Below are 14,553 nucleotides of genomic sequence, written 5' to 3'. Positions count from 1 at the left end.
GAAGAATGGTCTGCTGCAATGTCAGGAAGCTCTTCTATAGACTTTTACAAATCTGTATACTACCTGCAGTCCTATGTATCATCTTATAATGACAATACTTCTGTGTGTGTGGATTCATTTCTTACGCACGTTATATGTAAGCCTTGCAGGGACAAACAGCGACTTTAACCAGCCCTCTGGCTTCAAAGGTGTGGTTCAGATTTCAGTTTCTGGAGTTTCCTAAATGGTTTGTGTGGTAAAGAAAGCCATGTGATGTGAGCCGTAGCCAATAGCTGATCCCTTTTTTTCTCGCATCAAATGCCAAAGAATTCAAGATGCATTTTAAGACTGAAATATAACAATGCAAAATTCATATTTCTTAGAGGTAATTAATGATGACATGATTTTTTTTCTTCTTCTATAAACGTATTTCTTTTTTTTTCCTTTTAATGATTTTCATGTGAAAATTTCAACAACAAAAAAAAAAAACAATGATGAACCTCATCTTTGAAGCCATCACCAGAAATGTCTGTGATGCAGTGATCAAGGGCAGCTCTGAAAAGCAATGCAAGGCCGAGAGGGTGGAAACCAAACCCCAGGACATGCCATTACCCTTTGAAATCCCAGGCTGGCAGCCAGTAGCCAAACTGTTGCTGGTGGTTTTGTGTTAAAGTAATTAACTGGGACTGAAGGATGAAGGTGCACGGATAAAGAAAGACAGATGCCTGTTTTAAAAATAGTAGTTCTGATATCGATCGCTCTCATGGGACTCACTACAAGCAAAAGTCAGATTATAAACAAGCACAATCAAAAATGGTTGGAACAAAAAGTTGCACAGCCCTCCTGAACCAAAGACTTCTGTAGATACACCACAGCCAAAAACCAGAAGACCAAAGGCTTCCAAATGTTTTATGTTTATTTTTCTTGATCAGTGTGAGGGAATGGGACACATTGGTTGGATCTTTCTTGTGGAAGAGATTATTCTTAACTCTAGGTTGTTGGTTCAACCCCTAGTCAGGACTTTTTTTCTGTTGGACTTGAGACCAGAGGATTGTGGTTCATTGAGGCTCCTTGGCGCTCCAGGCTGTTCACCTTGTGTCGGATTGATGCAGAGGGTTTTGTCGAGAAGGGCATCCAACTTAAAAACCTATGCAAAGTTATCCATGTGAATAATTCTCTGTGGCAACCCCAGAAAGTAACAGCAAAAAAAGACATTTCAGTCTTGTTTAGTATTTTATCTGTAATATGTTCAGTTAGTTTTATCTTTGTCATTTGGTATGGATTCCTGTCTGTGTCTTCAGACTCTGTCTTGTCAGCATGTGAATGTGAGAGATTGAGTACAGCATAGTATAGTATATTGTCTGATGATGGAAGTTAATGTTCCTTTGATTTAATATGGTTTTCCTTTTACCAATGAGCATGTTGGTTTCATGGATATTTATACCTTTCTGGATGCTTTTTGACTCCTAGGGTTATTTTTGACTCAGCATTAATCAGATGTTTTTCCTTCACACACCCCACCCACGCTCAACTACGACAGTGTGCTTTGAGCAGCTATCCAGTCTTTGTGATGATTCACTAAACTGAGATAAATGGACTAAATGGTAAATGGACTTGATTTTATATAGCGCTTTATCACCACACTGAAGCAGTCTCAAAGCGCTTTACATATCAGCTCATTCACCCAATCACTCTCACATTCACACACCAGTGGGACAGGACTGCCATGCAAGGTGCTTGTCGACCACTGGGAGCAACTTAGGGTTCAGTGTCTTGCCCAAGGACACTTCGACACATAGTCAGGTACTGGGATCGAACCCCCAACCTCTCGATCAGAAGACGACCCACTACCATCTGAGCCACGGTCGCCCACATACTTAAGATAATTTATCTTAAGTATGGTTGCGGAACATAGGGCACAGACCGTGAGTCAAGTGACCCTAAGCTGCCGGTATGACAACGTGGGAAACAGTTATGGGACGCAAGCTCAGGCTTGATCACCCTGTAGCTGGCCGCCTTTGATGAGAGTGTCTAGTGTTAAAAAAGGCTGAAACACCCCCTGATTTAAAGGAAAACTACTGATGATGCATCCCAAAATGTACATCATTCTCATATCTGAGACACAGTTCAAAAGCCACTATCAAATGGTGAATATCTTGTTCCTACCATCTTTTTGACACAATGGACAATTTCACATCACATCCTGTGTTTCATGATTCTGATTCTGTGTATTACATTGTTTGACAATAATCAATTGTATTTCTAAAGTAGATTTAAAATTTACATTAATAAAGAAAATAATATAAATAATATTTATTTATTTGTTTATTTATTTTTAAAGCACATTTTATTATTTCAAAATAAGAGGAAAATGTATAGGCAAAATAAAAGTGCCATGTTGGATCTATTTAGGACTTTTACAAACAGGTCTTTGATGGTCAAAGACAAAGAACAATAGGGTTTTCATAATTTCACGCGACGTATTGCAAGCTTATTCATCCAATGTCTTGCTGAGTAACTTTCAATATTTAGGCTATGCTATCTCATGTGTGCTTGGAAGGCCACCTAGAATGTGAGAAGCCAAGAGGCGTTTATGAGACTTGGTTGATAACCCGCTGTCTCTCTACTGATTTATGGGGTTACCCTGCCAACACTTATCCATCTTCAAGGTAGACACAGCTGTCACAGTGGGATGTGATCCTCCAGTCATGGGCATGCCATAACACCCCATCCTGCTTTATTTAATCACGACTTGGTCTCTGTGACAATGGGATTTCCTGGGTCAAATACTTTATGGTGTAACTCTGTCAGAGAAACAGGGCGATAGAATTGTAGTTGTTCTGAGCCATTGAACTCTCTGGCATGGAGGGTCCCAGTGTTTGTGTGCTCTTCCCTACTGTACCCTCTCTGTGTACGTGTGTGTACGTGTACATGTGTGTGTGTGTGTGTGGCAGCGCTGGTTTAACACCAGTGCAGAGATTAGACTGGTCTTAACAACTGTGAACTGTCAAAATCCTTTTCTTAGCACAGATGTAGTTAGCCAAAGAGATTTATAAGTAAAATAAATAAAAGAGGCATAATATAAGCATTTTAGGTCATCAATTGTGACTTTACTGTGATTTTGTTTAAACGCTTTGATAGTCCCTGTGTAATTTACCAGAATAAATTAGCAGAAGCTAACATTGTGCAGATTTGCTAATGCTAAATAGGAGTGTGACGAGATCTCGATTCTCGATACGGCAATATATTGCGAAAATGTTTTTGCACGATCGATTACCGATATGCTCGCGCTAAGTATCAATTTTTTTATTTTTTTATTTTTTCATTTTTAATTTTTTTTTCCAAAAGCTTTTCTGCTGTTTGTTGAAGGAACCAATATATTGTTTACTAGAATATGCTCTATAATGGCGTCACTGGTAAGAAAGACCTTATTTTTTGTTTACAGAACACATACTTATTTGTTTACATTGGTATGTTGACACTTATTTACAGAAATGTTGCACTAAAATAGTGTCAATTTTTCAATTTATTGTTTTTCAGAGATATAAAAATTGTATTTTTTCACTTCATCTTTTTTTTCTTGTCATGTCATGGATTATCGTAGATTGATTTCTGACCAATATATTGATAATCACAGTGTCGTCATATCGTGAGATAATCATTATGGTGAGCGGTGTATTGCGTATTGTATTGTGAGGTACCCAGAGGTTCCCACCCCTAATGCTAAATGTGTTTAGCTTTTAACACCAGTAAAGTGATGAAGAAGGATTTTTGGTTTTTGCATTGTCAATAATGAAGCATACTTCTCAAGTAGTTGAATTCGTTTACGATATCAGTTCATTCGCCCATTCATGGGACAGAGCTGCCATGCAAGGTGCTAGTCAACCATTGGGAGCAACTTAGGGTTCAGTGTCTTGCCCAAGGTAGACAGGTAGCCCAAGGATCAAACCCCCATCTTCTCAATCATAACCTGACCACTCTGAAACACAGAAGGGCTGAAAATAGAGACAGGATGTTTAATAATGAGACCAGATTAACATTTCATCCAACAGCCATGTATGTATAGTTCCAGTGGGAAAGCTCACATGAAGAAAGATCAAACAGCCCAAACACATTGAAAGTGGTGATTCCAGTAGAGATATAGGGACATTGAAAACTCACAATATGTCATTGTTTCTGTCTGACACGACAGCTGATAAATATAATTTTCAGCGTTTTTTTTTTTTTTTTTTTTAACTGCCACCCTCTCCATACACAGAGTGATATAGTGTTACAATGTGGCAGGTCCATTGATATGACAAGTATTGTGTTTGGAACCAGTTTAAGCCACTAGTATTTGTAATAATGCTTTTATAAATAACCCTACATTGCATGTCTGAGCATCTGTGTCAGGGTGTGGCCTTAAGGTTATAATAGAAAGACAGAGTCCATGGTTGGGATGGGAAACGCTCACGTGGATCATATTGTGGAAAATAACACTATTAGTAGTTTAGTTGGTGTGTGTGACGTCGGTCGGTGTGTATTTAAACCATGGGCGGTCCATTGAGGATGACTACTTTAGGAAAAGGTCCTGCCCCTGTTGATAGCAGAGAACTGGAGGACTGGGAGCTCTGGCAAAAGGGAAGCTTCTAGTAAGACCAAGAGATCTGCTTTTCTCCTCATTGGTAAATCCATCATAAGAAAAACTCAAGGTAAGCAAAGAGGTTGTCAATCTTTGAGTTAATTATTGAATGTTTATTTTGGCCTAGGGTGTCAATATTGAATTAACCTGTTTTATTTGTGCATCAAATGTAAACCGTTAGATTGTATGAGCACCAATGACTATGCATGCCTATGTTTATGTCTGGATTCTAACAACCAAATTTCTGCTCTGTTCCTCTATATCTCCATCATTTCTCTACTCCAGGGCCCGAGTCCTTGGCAAACGCAGCCAGACTCTTGATTCTCTAATTGAAGTGCTGTCATGGATCGCTCAACACAGGAGCTGTTCCTCAACTTCATGATCGTCTTAGTCACAGTGCTGATTATGTGGCTGCTGGTGAAAACCTATCAGGACTAATCCAATGACAGTCAGGTGACATTGCCCAGGGGCACAGCGGATTGGAGTGATGTGTGTTAAGGGAAGCCAGCGTGCTCACTTTTAGCAGCTGTTGTTGATTCGTCCAGACACTGTGATGTCACTCTTCTCAATAATGAGGCCATATCTTAATGTGACTGCTGAAGCTAAAGCAGCCTGTCAATGATAAAGTAGCCTTGGAGTCACATTTGTGTTGAGAGATGTTTTGTTTGTGACCTTGATTTCCTGGCAAAGGGAAACAGAGGAATACAAATGTGAGGATGAAATAAAAATAAACAAAAAGTATGAAAGAGTATGGAACACTGGTGATCGATGTGTATCAACACCAAAACATCATCCAATGACACATGAGAAGTTTGTTTCTTTAACAATCTTTAATATGGCGCAAGCATTTGAAACATTTTCAGGTGATTTATATGTGAATGAAAAGGGCCCAGTGTGATAATAAGCTGGTTATTAAGCACAGCTTTGCACTAAAAACTATTATTCCTGCTACATCAAGACCCTAGCTACACCCCCTTTAAAACAGTGAGAATGGTACGACCCGCATGTGTTTCTGCTGCTGTGGATGTGACAAGGACGGGAGATAGACAGCAGCAGGAAACCATGTCTTTCCCCAAGAAAGGAAGACCAGACCAGGCCAAAAACATAAAAAAATAAAGAAAGGAGAGGGAGAGAAGGTGAAATGAGTGAAAGCAACGGCTTACTAAATTCTTCAGTTCCTTTATTTATATATATTTAAATTATTATTATTTTTAAAGATTTTGAAGATTGAATGTTTGCTGCCACCAAGTCTTAAGTAGGTGACCAGAGTGTCCTCATAATTCTAATCATTCTATATTTACCTTTTATTAACCTTTGTACATGTTTGCTTTGTGTGCATATATAAATTAGTTATACCCCCTCCCCCACAAAAAAATAAAATACAATAAAAATAAATTACCAGCCGCCCCTAAATTGTAGCAAAAGTATGTCACTAACACAATATTCAATTAAGCACTCGTATATAAGAGCAATTTATATGGAGTCATTAGGTTATTGCAGTTTTTTTCAACTTTGGGATCAGGACCACATGTGGGGTCACCTGGAATTAAAATGGCGTAGCCTAAAGTGTCTATTAATTGGTTTAAAGAAAAAAAGGATTTAAACTTAATTTTTTTTAATTATTATTATTCAAATTCACATCACACACTGTCTCCTATACTTAAACTTTCTTAAATATAAATCTAGTTCAAATAAAATGCAGTATAGAAATATCTAAGGTGGTGCACTTTGTGCACTGTTCCTGGCTACTCCATGTTTGCAACACACTTTAATAAACATGATTAAAAACTCATTCTAGAAAGAAAAAAAAATTGTCTCTGGGGTCGCTGAACATTTATGATATTAAAATTGGGTCACAATCCAAAAAAAGTTGGGAACTTCTGAGTTATTGTGAAGAAAAAAGAAAGCTTATATAATAATGCAAAAATACTTTTATAGTTTCCAGGCAAAAACATAACTTACAGTAGGGGCCCAACAAGATGTTTTGTACCCACTACCTAGGGTCCAAAATGTGGTGCTACGGCCCTGGGTGCAAGTATTTAATTCTATTTTTGTCTTATATGATACAAGTGTATTATAAACCACTTAATGTTCAAAATTGAAATATTTCACTGGGGAAGGATGGGGGTTGTGAGTGGGAAAATGTATATATATATATATATATATATATATACCAACTTTTATACCAATTGCCCCATGTTGTGTGTATTTTTAAATAACTGTATAGTACAGTGTAAGAAACCCAGAGGTCAGCCTAAATCTGCAGAACACAGACAGGAAAAATACCATCACTGGCTTCCAACTCAATACTAAATACAATAATAAACCAATAAGAAAATAAAACCACACAGTAAATCGATATTGGAATTGAACTCAAAACCCTGGGCATCCAAACCACACATAAAACCTCTGCCCTACAAGGTGACTTGTTATTACCTTGATACCAAAGTGTCAGGAATCTCCATGAGGTTGATGTTTTGACTATATCTGTTGGATAATATATTTATATGCAGGAGAATATCTTTTTTTTTTTTTTTTATTACTGTGTGCATTAACTTATACTTGGGACAGCATTTTATTGATTCTAAGGGTAAAATTCCCCATCCCGCCCCTTCTTTGCCCTTATGTAATTAGCTTCCTAAATAACTATATTTAGGTATTTATATATTTTTTTCTGATATTACAAAGCTTTTTTTTAATTAAATAATTTCTTCACACAACTGTATGTTCAACTGCTTAGTGAATGTTAAGAACTGTAACTGGCAAATCATAGATATGTGACACTCCAATATGTGATTGTTGTTTTTTTAAGCTCCAATGCAGGCACTATGTATCTGAAAACAGATTTTTATCACATACATTTTGACAGGACGAATCTTTTGAGGTTAAAGTGCAATGCAATATGTTCATAAGAAGCACAACACAGAAATGTTTCAGTGCATGCCAGCTCCCCATGGGTCTCTGTGTTTGCTGAAGCTGATGAGTTGACAGTGAAACTCTGTGAGTGCTCTGGGCATGGGAGCTACTTCCTGCCACTGACTCCTCCCACTGTAGTACACCTGGACAGATGCACAGAGCAAAACCATCAGCCTATAAATGGTAAAAAGTCCAAATAATTCCAGCAAATCCTCATAATATATGGAAATGTTGTATCCTGTTGTACCTGAACTTCGTCAGTGATTTCATCAGGTGAGTAGTCTCCACCCAGGATGTAGATCCTGTCTCTCGTACCAACCGCTCCAGCATTAAACCCTGCGCACTCAAACGAGCCTTCGCCGTTCCACTCGCACGATTCAGGTTGAAAACTGTAGAGCTGAGGTTTTTTTTTTTTTTTTTTTTTTTTTTTTTTTAATAAAACGAAAACATTTAAATGTAATAAATCCTGTTATAATTCCATTACGTGCCACCAGTTGGCTTACCTTATATGTGGAAAGGTCACAGAGGTGCAGAGTATCGTTGATAGACACAGCCCTGATGAGTGTAGCATGAAAAAACTGACCAAACTCAGCCACCAGACGGCTCCACTGATCCTCTTCCACGTTATAGCAGAAAAAGCAGTCAAGCAATGGATTGAAGTAGTCAGAGGTCTCCACCTCTGAGCCAAGAGAATAGATAGCCCTACCACAAGCAGTGGATTCTGGGTAGAAGATGGCATTGGGCAGAGAGCTAACGGGGTGCCAGCTCTGTGTCAGAGGGTCAAAATAGTCCACCTATAACACAGGGAGACGATATGTCCAGAAAATTAGGAAAGTAGGGAATTTATATAATGTTGGCATCAAAGTAAATGAAGGAAACAACCTCCAAGAGACCAGGAGTGTCCACTCTGGACCCTTTGGTTCTTCCTCCGATGACGTACACCCGGTCTGAGCAGGTCACGGCTGTGTGCATGGTTCTAGGCCTCGGCATGGGTGGACAAGTGGTCCAAGTTAAGGTCACAGGACAAAAGCACCAGACTTCAGCAGTAGCTTCATGGAACGCTTCAGCCACATGAAGACGGATCATTCGACAACAGCTCCCCCCACAGCCTCCAGTTACAAACATCTATGATCAACGTAGAAAACCTTATGTTAAAGATGACACATTGGATAGAGCTCTTTATTATTATCCTCTATAATACATTGGTGATCTCAGTCTGATAACAGGACTTATTTAGGAAAATAGAAATCATCTTCTTACATTTTTTATGTTACTAGTGGAAAAAGTAATAAACAAAAAATGATTATAAAACAGAGACAAGCTACAATGGCCTCATGTAAAGGACTTTCACTGTTAGCGAGTGGTGAAATAACCCAAAGTTGGGGTCCAAAATAAAAATGAAGAAGTCACATAAAGAACAATGGTTTTATATCCTAAGAAAGAGTAACCTTTATACTATAAATTAAAACAGAGATCAGATGTTTTTTCTTACATTCCCACATGCAGTTATGGGCCAATGAAAATAGTTTAAAAATTTTTTTTTTTTCAGATTTCAAAAGACTGTCACCCAGGAACCAATGCATATATCTGACTAATCATTAGTGATTTGAACAGTCTATGTACATAGCTTAAAGCTGATGAACGTACAGGCAGCTGAGGCAAAGTTTTATATTCTGAGAGAGTAGGTGGAGATGTATTAGTATACCAAATTTCAATTTACTATGTGGTGTAGTTCCTTAGATAGTGGAAGGTGAAAATGGAAGAAAAATAAGAAGGCACAAAAATCAACACATACACCATAATTGGCCATATTTAAAAAAAAGTATTCATCCTGTCAAACAAAAACAATCACGGAACAAATCACGGTAAAAATGTCAGAAGATTTTTGAGACCGAAGTGTGTGCATGGGCTACTTGTTGAAATTACATGAAATTAATCTTTGCCTTCATAGGATTTATTCTGGTTTGATATATACTGTATATGTACTGCATATTACAGTATATTACAAAATGAAAAATCAACATTGTGCTTTTAGGGCATTAGGCTCACAGCATAAAGTCTTATGTTTAGTTCTGGATAAAGTTTTTACAGCAGTTTGTGTGATCTTGTAATGTTTTTCCTCCCAATATCCATAAACAATGTAAATCAAGGTAAACGGTGACTTTAAATTCATCATTATTGTGAATATGAGTGTGGATGAGTAACTCTGTGGTGACTCCATGTTGTATTCATGAATAGGCTGCAGCTCTGTTTAAGTCAAGGACCAGTTTATCAACTAAAAACTTTACCTTTTCAGCATAGCTGGTAAGACAAGATCCTGGTGGGTCTGGCATTGTGGCAAACTCCTCTCCTTGAGTGGTTCCCAGTTCTTTCCACTGATCTGTTTCCAGACAGTAGCAGAAAGTGTGATGGATCTCTCCGTTCTCTTCAGTTTTGTGAATGTAAATGTAGTTCTGTGTGGTGGCAGGCCTGGCATCTGTCAGCAGGCCATCATATAGAGTCTGTTTGTCCTGAGCCTCTGACAGGAGCGCTAGACAGGACTTGTCATTGCACAGGAGAAAGTCTGAGTCACGCAGATCCTGGGATTTGCAAAAATGATGGAGTTTACACAAACATTAAAGAGGCCAAAATCCAACGTGAAACATCAGGTTGTACCTTTAGAATAGGACCTGGTAAATGGTGGAGTCTCGTCAGAGACAATAACTCAGCCAACAACTTTTGCCTTTCAGGAAGATTACGGCGGATCCATCTGAGAAGTGACATAACGACTGCCTCCTCGCTGGGCACGCTGAGAGAGTCTGACCTCAAACAGGACTTCAAAACATTTGCCTGAGGGACATGAGCACAAAAAGCCTTACTTTTGTTAGCTTTTCTGACAAAATTCTTAGATTACAATCAACAATGCTTAATTGACAGTTATCTGACAATTATATCTGAGGGATTACAGTTAATTTACAAGGTAATGTCTTCTTTTTTTTAGTTTAAAAGTGCAGGTGAGCTCTCATTATATAAACATATTTACATTCATTAATAATAATAATAATAATAATAATAATAATAATAATAATACATGTTCTATATAAGGCGCCTTTCAAGGTACCCAAGGTCACCGTACAGAAAACAGGTTAAAAACAGTAGAAAATGGGTTAAAAACAGTAGAAAACATGTTGAAAACAGTAGAAAACAGGTTAGAAACAGTAGAAAACATGTTAAAAACAGTAGAAAACGGGTTAAAAACAGTACAAAATGGGTTAAAACAGTAGAAAACAGGTTAACAACGGTAGAAAACGGCTTAAAAACAGTAGAAAGCAGGTTAAAAGCAGTAAAAAAAACATGTTAAAAACAGTAGACGACGCGTTAAAAACAATAAAAAACAAAAAAAATACAAAATAAAGTGGACAATAATGGAAGTTCAGTGGAAAAATGTCGATCAGAGGGAAAAGGCAAGTTTAAACAACTGGGTTTTGAGCTGGGATTTGAAAGTGGTGAGTGAATCTGAGGTAGTGAGTTCTAAAACTCCCTATGGTGATGAGACGTGGGGGGGACACTGAGGTGGATGGAAGAGGATGATATGAGTGAGTGAGAGAATTACATTCTGTGTTTTACACAAAAGGACATCCTGCTGCAATATTTCAGCTGAAGAAGAAAACATTTCTATACTGTTGAGAACCTAATAACAAAAAAAATGTAATCTTAATAAATTATGAATGGTGCAACGACATAAAAGATTGAGAATTACCTGCATGTCAAGAAATTCCTGTGTTTTGGAGAGTTCAAAAAAGTTCTGCATAACAAACTGATGGGCAGCGTGCAGGAGAGAGCTGGAACCGTAGGATTCAGCCAGACATAAGAGCAGCAGGCAGTTACTGAGCTCCATGGATCCAATCAGGAAGTCACTGCAGGCTTTGGACAGAACTGAAACCTGTGGACACAACAGAACAATCCAGAACATATTTCGATCCATTATGCAAGTACAGAAGAAATATTAAAAAAATGATTTGAAAACCAAAAACACATAAAAACTGTCTAGAAATGTGCTGCCAGCGGCAGGGTTGGGGTCAATTGTAATCGCTTAATTGATAATTGATTACAACTACGGTGTAATTATATTTGTAATTGTAATTTTATAAATCTGCTGCTGTCGTCATTGTAATTAAATTGTAATTGATTCTAGATAATTTACTTTGTAATTGTAATTGACCCCCTTGAAAACGAAATGGTTCACCTCAAGGGGTTTATCCTACAAATAAATGAATTAAAATTCTATGAAAATTGTCAATTATAATTTAACGCTAATCTGGGGAACCATGTTACAGTTGTATGTACAGCTCTACACATATGTAGTTAACAATTATTAAAATGTTTTATATCACACTTTCCCACATTTTACCATTTTAAAAAAAATCTGGGGGTAAACTGACGCCCACACCAAAAATATTAAAAACTATAATTTCATAAATTAGAAAGTCTCACAAGGTAACCAATAAAATAGAAAATACATTAGAAGACAGATAATTGTTTTTAGTGTATGTTACAGCTGATTTAGGACCGTTATCATAAGAGATGCTAAGGTTAGCATTTATTACGTTATTTAATTCAGTAATTGTGATTGATTGTAATTGAAGTTTAGTAATTGAGAACATAATTGTAACTGACTTTCTGAGGATAAAAAATAATTCTAACTTCATTGAAAATGGAGAAAATGCTGGTCACTGTATACGTAATTGAAATGCAATTTGAACATGGGTAATTGAAAATGTAATTATAACTGAAAAATGTAATTGAGCCCAACCCCGGCCAGCAGTGTATATTGTATTCATACCTGGAGAAAAGATGAGATCTGAAACAACATGTCCACATTACTGTCAGTGATAAGCGCTTCTCCAGAGTAGGCAAAGTCCAGGAAAGAAGAAACTGCCAGAGAACACTGGTTACCCAGTGTGACGGAACCATCATCTCGTTCTCTCATGTCCACTTCAAACATGGCCCTGACGCACAGGAGAAGTGAATTACACAGATTATTGCTCAGACGTGTCAGTGGGACAAATATGTACAGTAGAGAAATGAAAACAAGGCAAAGAGTAAAACAACAATCAGCAGGTGTTCTAAAGCTAAGAATAATCCATATATGAAAGAAATACATAAGGTATACATTAGGGATGTAACGATTCACTCAACTCCCGATACGATTCGATTCACAATACTAGGTTCACGATACGATTCTCTCACGATTTATTTTACAAAATGGGACTGTAGACAACTGATGACTGAAAAATATTCCTTTATTTTTTGGGGGAAAAAAACTAGAATATACTGTATTATTTGCCTTTTATTTTTCATTGTCAAAAGAATCCCTTGTTATACTATTCAAAGCAATGCAATTTAACTCAAAATAAATCTTGAATTGAATAAATAAAGCAATAATACAAATGAAGAAGAAGACTATTAAATTAAATTCTGGTTCTATAGTAAACAATGCAAAACTGCATAATAGTTATTTTTCTTTTTATAAGTGCAACTGAAAATGTATTTTGCGCCGTAACAATTGGACTTTAAAAAAAAAAGCATTGGACTGTATTTACATCAGATATTTGTTTGAACCAGCAGAGGACGCTGGCAACCCAGTGGTTGGTTGGCATGCAGATATTCTTGCAGTGAAGAGGAGATGCTATGCTAGCAGACAGATCTAATAGAAAAACGGGACTTTTACAGATATTCATGTAATATTACAGATATTATTTCGGTGCTAAAAGGGTAAGGAATCATTTATGAACATGTTTAAGAGTAAAAGGTGGCCAGAAAGAAAGTAGTAGCAGATTCCGCCCGCCGCCTACACTTTTGGACAAGAGAAGGATAAATAGATAGCGCCCTCTGCTGTTTAAAAAAGTACTGCGATTCAATTTTCATAGTATCAATGTGAACCGTGATACCTATGAATCAATTTTTAGCTGCCTTACGATTAATCATTACATCCCTAGTATACGTTGAGGATCAGGACTAGGGGTGTTAAAAAAAATCGATTCGGCAATATATCGCGATATTATGTCGCGCAATTGTCAGATCGATTCAAAATGCATCCATATCGAGCACAAAAACAGCTTCATGGCATTTTACAGTTTTACAATTTTATAAGTGGTATCACCAATTTGGGAGGAAAAACACACAAAAAAATGAGGCATTAGGAGTGAAATGCTGACGCACGATCTGAGGCCGACATCGGCAAGACGAATGCGTGCTATCTGGGTTGTTTCTTAAGTCATATATATAAAAAAATTGCAATAATCGCCTTCTACTTTAATATTGGGATATATCATATCATATCGCATCGTGACCTATGTATCGGATATGAATTGTATCGCCAGATGCCAGGCAATACACACGCCTGATCGGGATGTACCTGAAAAAGTCACTACATGCTGCCAGAACACATCGGTGACATGGGAAGCTTTGTTCCTGGGCCCTGATAGTGAAGTCAAAAAGTGATCCTCTCTCCCTGAGGGACCTGAGCACACCAAGCAGCTGTAGTCCATGTGCCTCAGAGACCTGGAGCAGTGTCTGCCTCTCTGACAGCCCGTTACATTGTAAGGCTTTGTCCATGCTGCATGATGAAGGACCCGGGGTGTGCTGGCTGGTCGCACTGGAGGTCGATTCTTGACGTTCATCCATCTTAGCTGTTTACATGTCTGATACTACTGCTGATTGGAGTGAAGGAGGTACATTCAAAAACAGTGTAGAGAAAAAAAAGAATAGCACAGTTAGGTTTCTATTAAATACAAAGTTCTGATGAACAGTAAAGCTGAAGTATGATGAAGGTATCAGATGATTACCTGTGGACGCATGAACATTTGGTTTCCAGCTGAACAGAAACGCGCATAGTTTCAGCACCTAGGACAGTTCTTTGTCTCGTACAGCTTTACTTCCGGAATAAAAAAAAATCACTCGATAACTCGATTACTGTGCGTGTAAATTGTTTTAGGAAATCTATGTAATTTTTAGGTCTAAAAATAATCATAAAAATGTGCCGCTGATTCCTTGTA

General features: G+C 37.6%; 2 protein-coding genes across 3 annotated transcripts; one reads left to right on the top strand and one right to left on the bottom strand.

Moving 5' to 3' along the window:
• The first annotated feature begins 4,515 nt into the window (after positions 1-4,515).
• Positions 4,516-5,351, top strand: sln (sarcolipin). The gene is made up of 2 exons (XM_028464567.1): positions 4,516-4,670; positions 4,886-5,351. Exon 2 carries the CDS (start codon positions 4,943-4,945, stop codon positions 5,036-5,038), a length of 96 nt encoding a protein of 31 aa, XP_028320368.1. The 5' UTR covers positions 4,516-4,670; positions 4,886-4,942; the 3' UTR covers positions 5,039-5,351.
• Positions 5,352-5,445: 94 nt separating this feature from the next.
• On the bottom strand, positions 5,446-14,553 carry kbtbd3 (kelch repeat and BTB (POZ) domain containing 3). 2 transcript variants are annotated; one of them, XM_028464564.1, is made up of 10 exons: positions 14,344-14,553; positions 13,914-14,211; positions 12,339-12,504; positions 11,256-11,438; positions 10,172-10,345; positions 9,805-10,095; positions 8,399-8,641; positions 8,020-8,310; positions 7,764-7,913; positions 5,446-7,659 (listed from the first exon to the last, which is right to left on the bottom strand). In XM_028464564.1, exons 2-10 carry the CDS (start codon positions 14,180-14,182, stop codon positions 7,534-7,536), a joined length of 1,893 nt encoding a protein of 630 aa, XP_028320365.1. In that variant the 5' UTR covers positions 14,183-14,211; positions 14,344-14,553; the 3' UTR covers positions 5,446-7,533. The 2 variants fall into 2 exon arrangements, with proteins under 2 accessions (XP_028320365.1, XP_028320366.1); XM_028464565.1 differs by having other exon boundaries at positions 13,914-14,208.

Source organism: Gouania willdenowi, chromosome 13, assembly GCF_900634775.1.
Source record: "Gouania willdenowi chromosome 13, fGouWil2.1, whole genome shotgun sequence".
NCBI classification, from domain to species: Eukaryota; Metazoa; Chordata; class Actinopteri; order Blenniiformes; family Gobiesocidae; genus Gouania; species Gouania willdenowi.
Note: the sequence above shows the minus strand (reverse complement) of the source record. Positions and strands in the feature narration are given on the sequence as shown.

Excerpts from the sequence above, each read along its gene's own strand:
- sln (XM_028464567.1), top strand. The coding sequence starts at position 4,943 with ATGGATCGCTCAACACAGGAGCTGTTCCTCAACTTCATGATCGTCTTA.
- kbtbd3 (XM_028464564.1), bottom strand. The coding sequence starts at position 14,182 with ATGGATGAACGTCAAGAATCGACCTCCAGTGCGACCAGCCAGCACACC. Across the intron at positions 10,346-11,255 it reads AGGAATTTCTTGACATGCAG|GCAAATGTTTTGAAGTCCTG; the intron begins GTAATTCTCAAT and ends CATGTCCCTCAG. Across the intron at positions 10,096-10,171 it reads TACCAGGTCCTATTCTAAAG|GATCTGCGTGACTCAGACTT; the intron begins GTACAACCTGAT and ends TGCAAATCCCAG.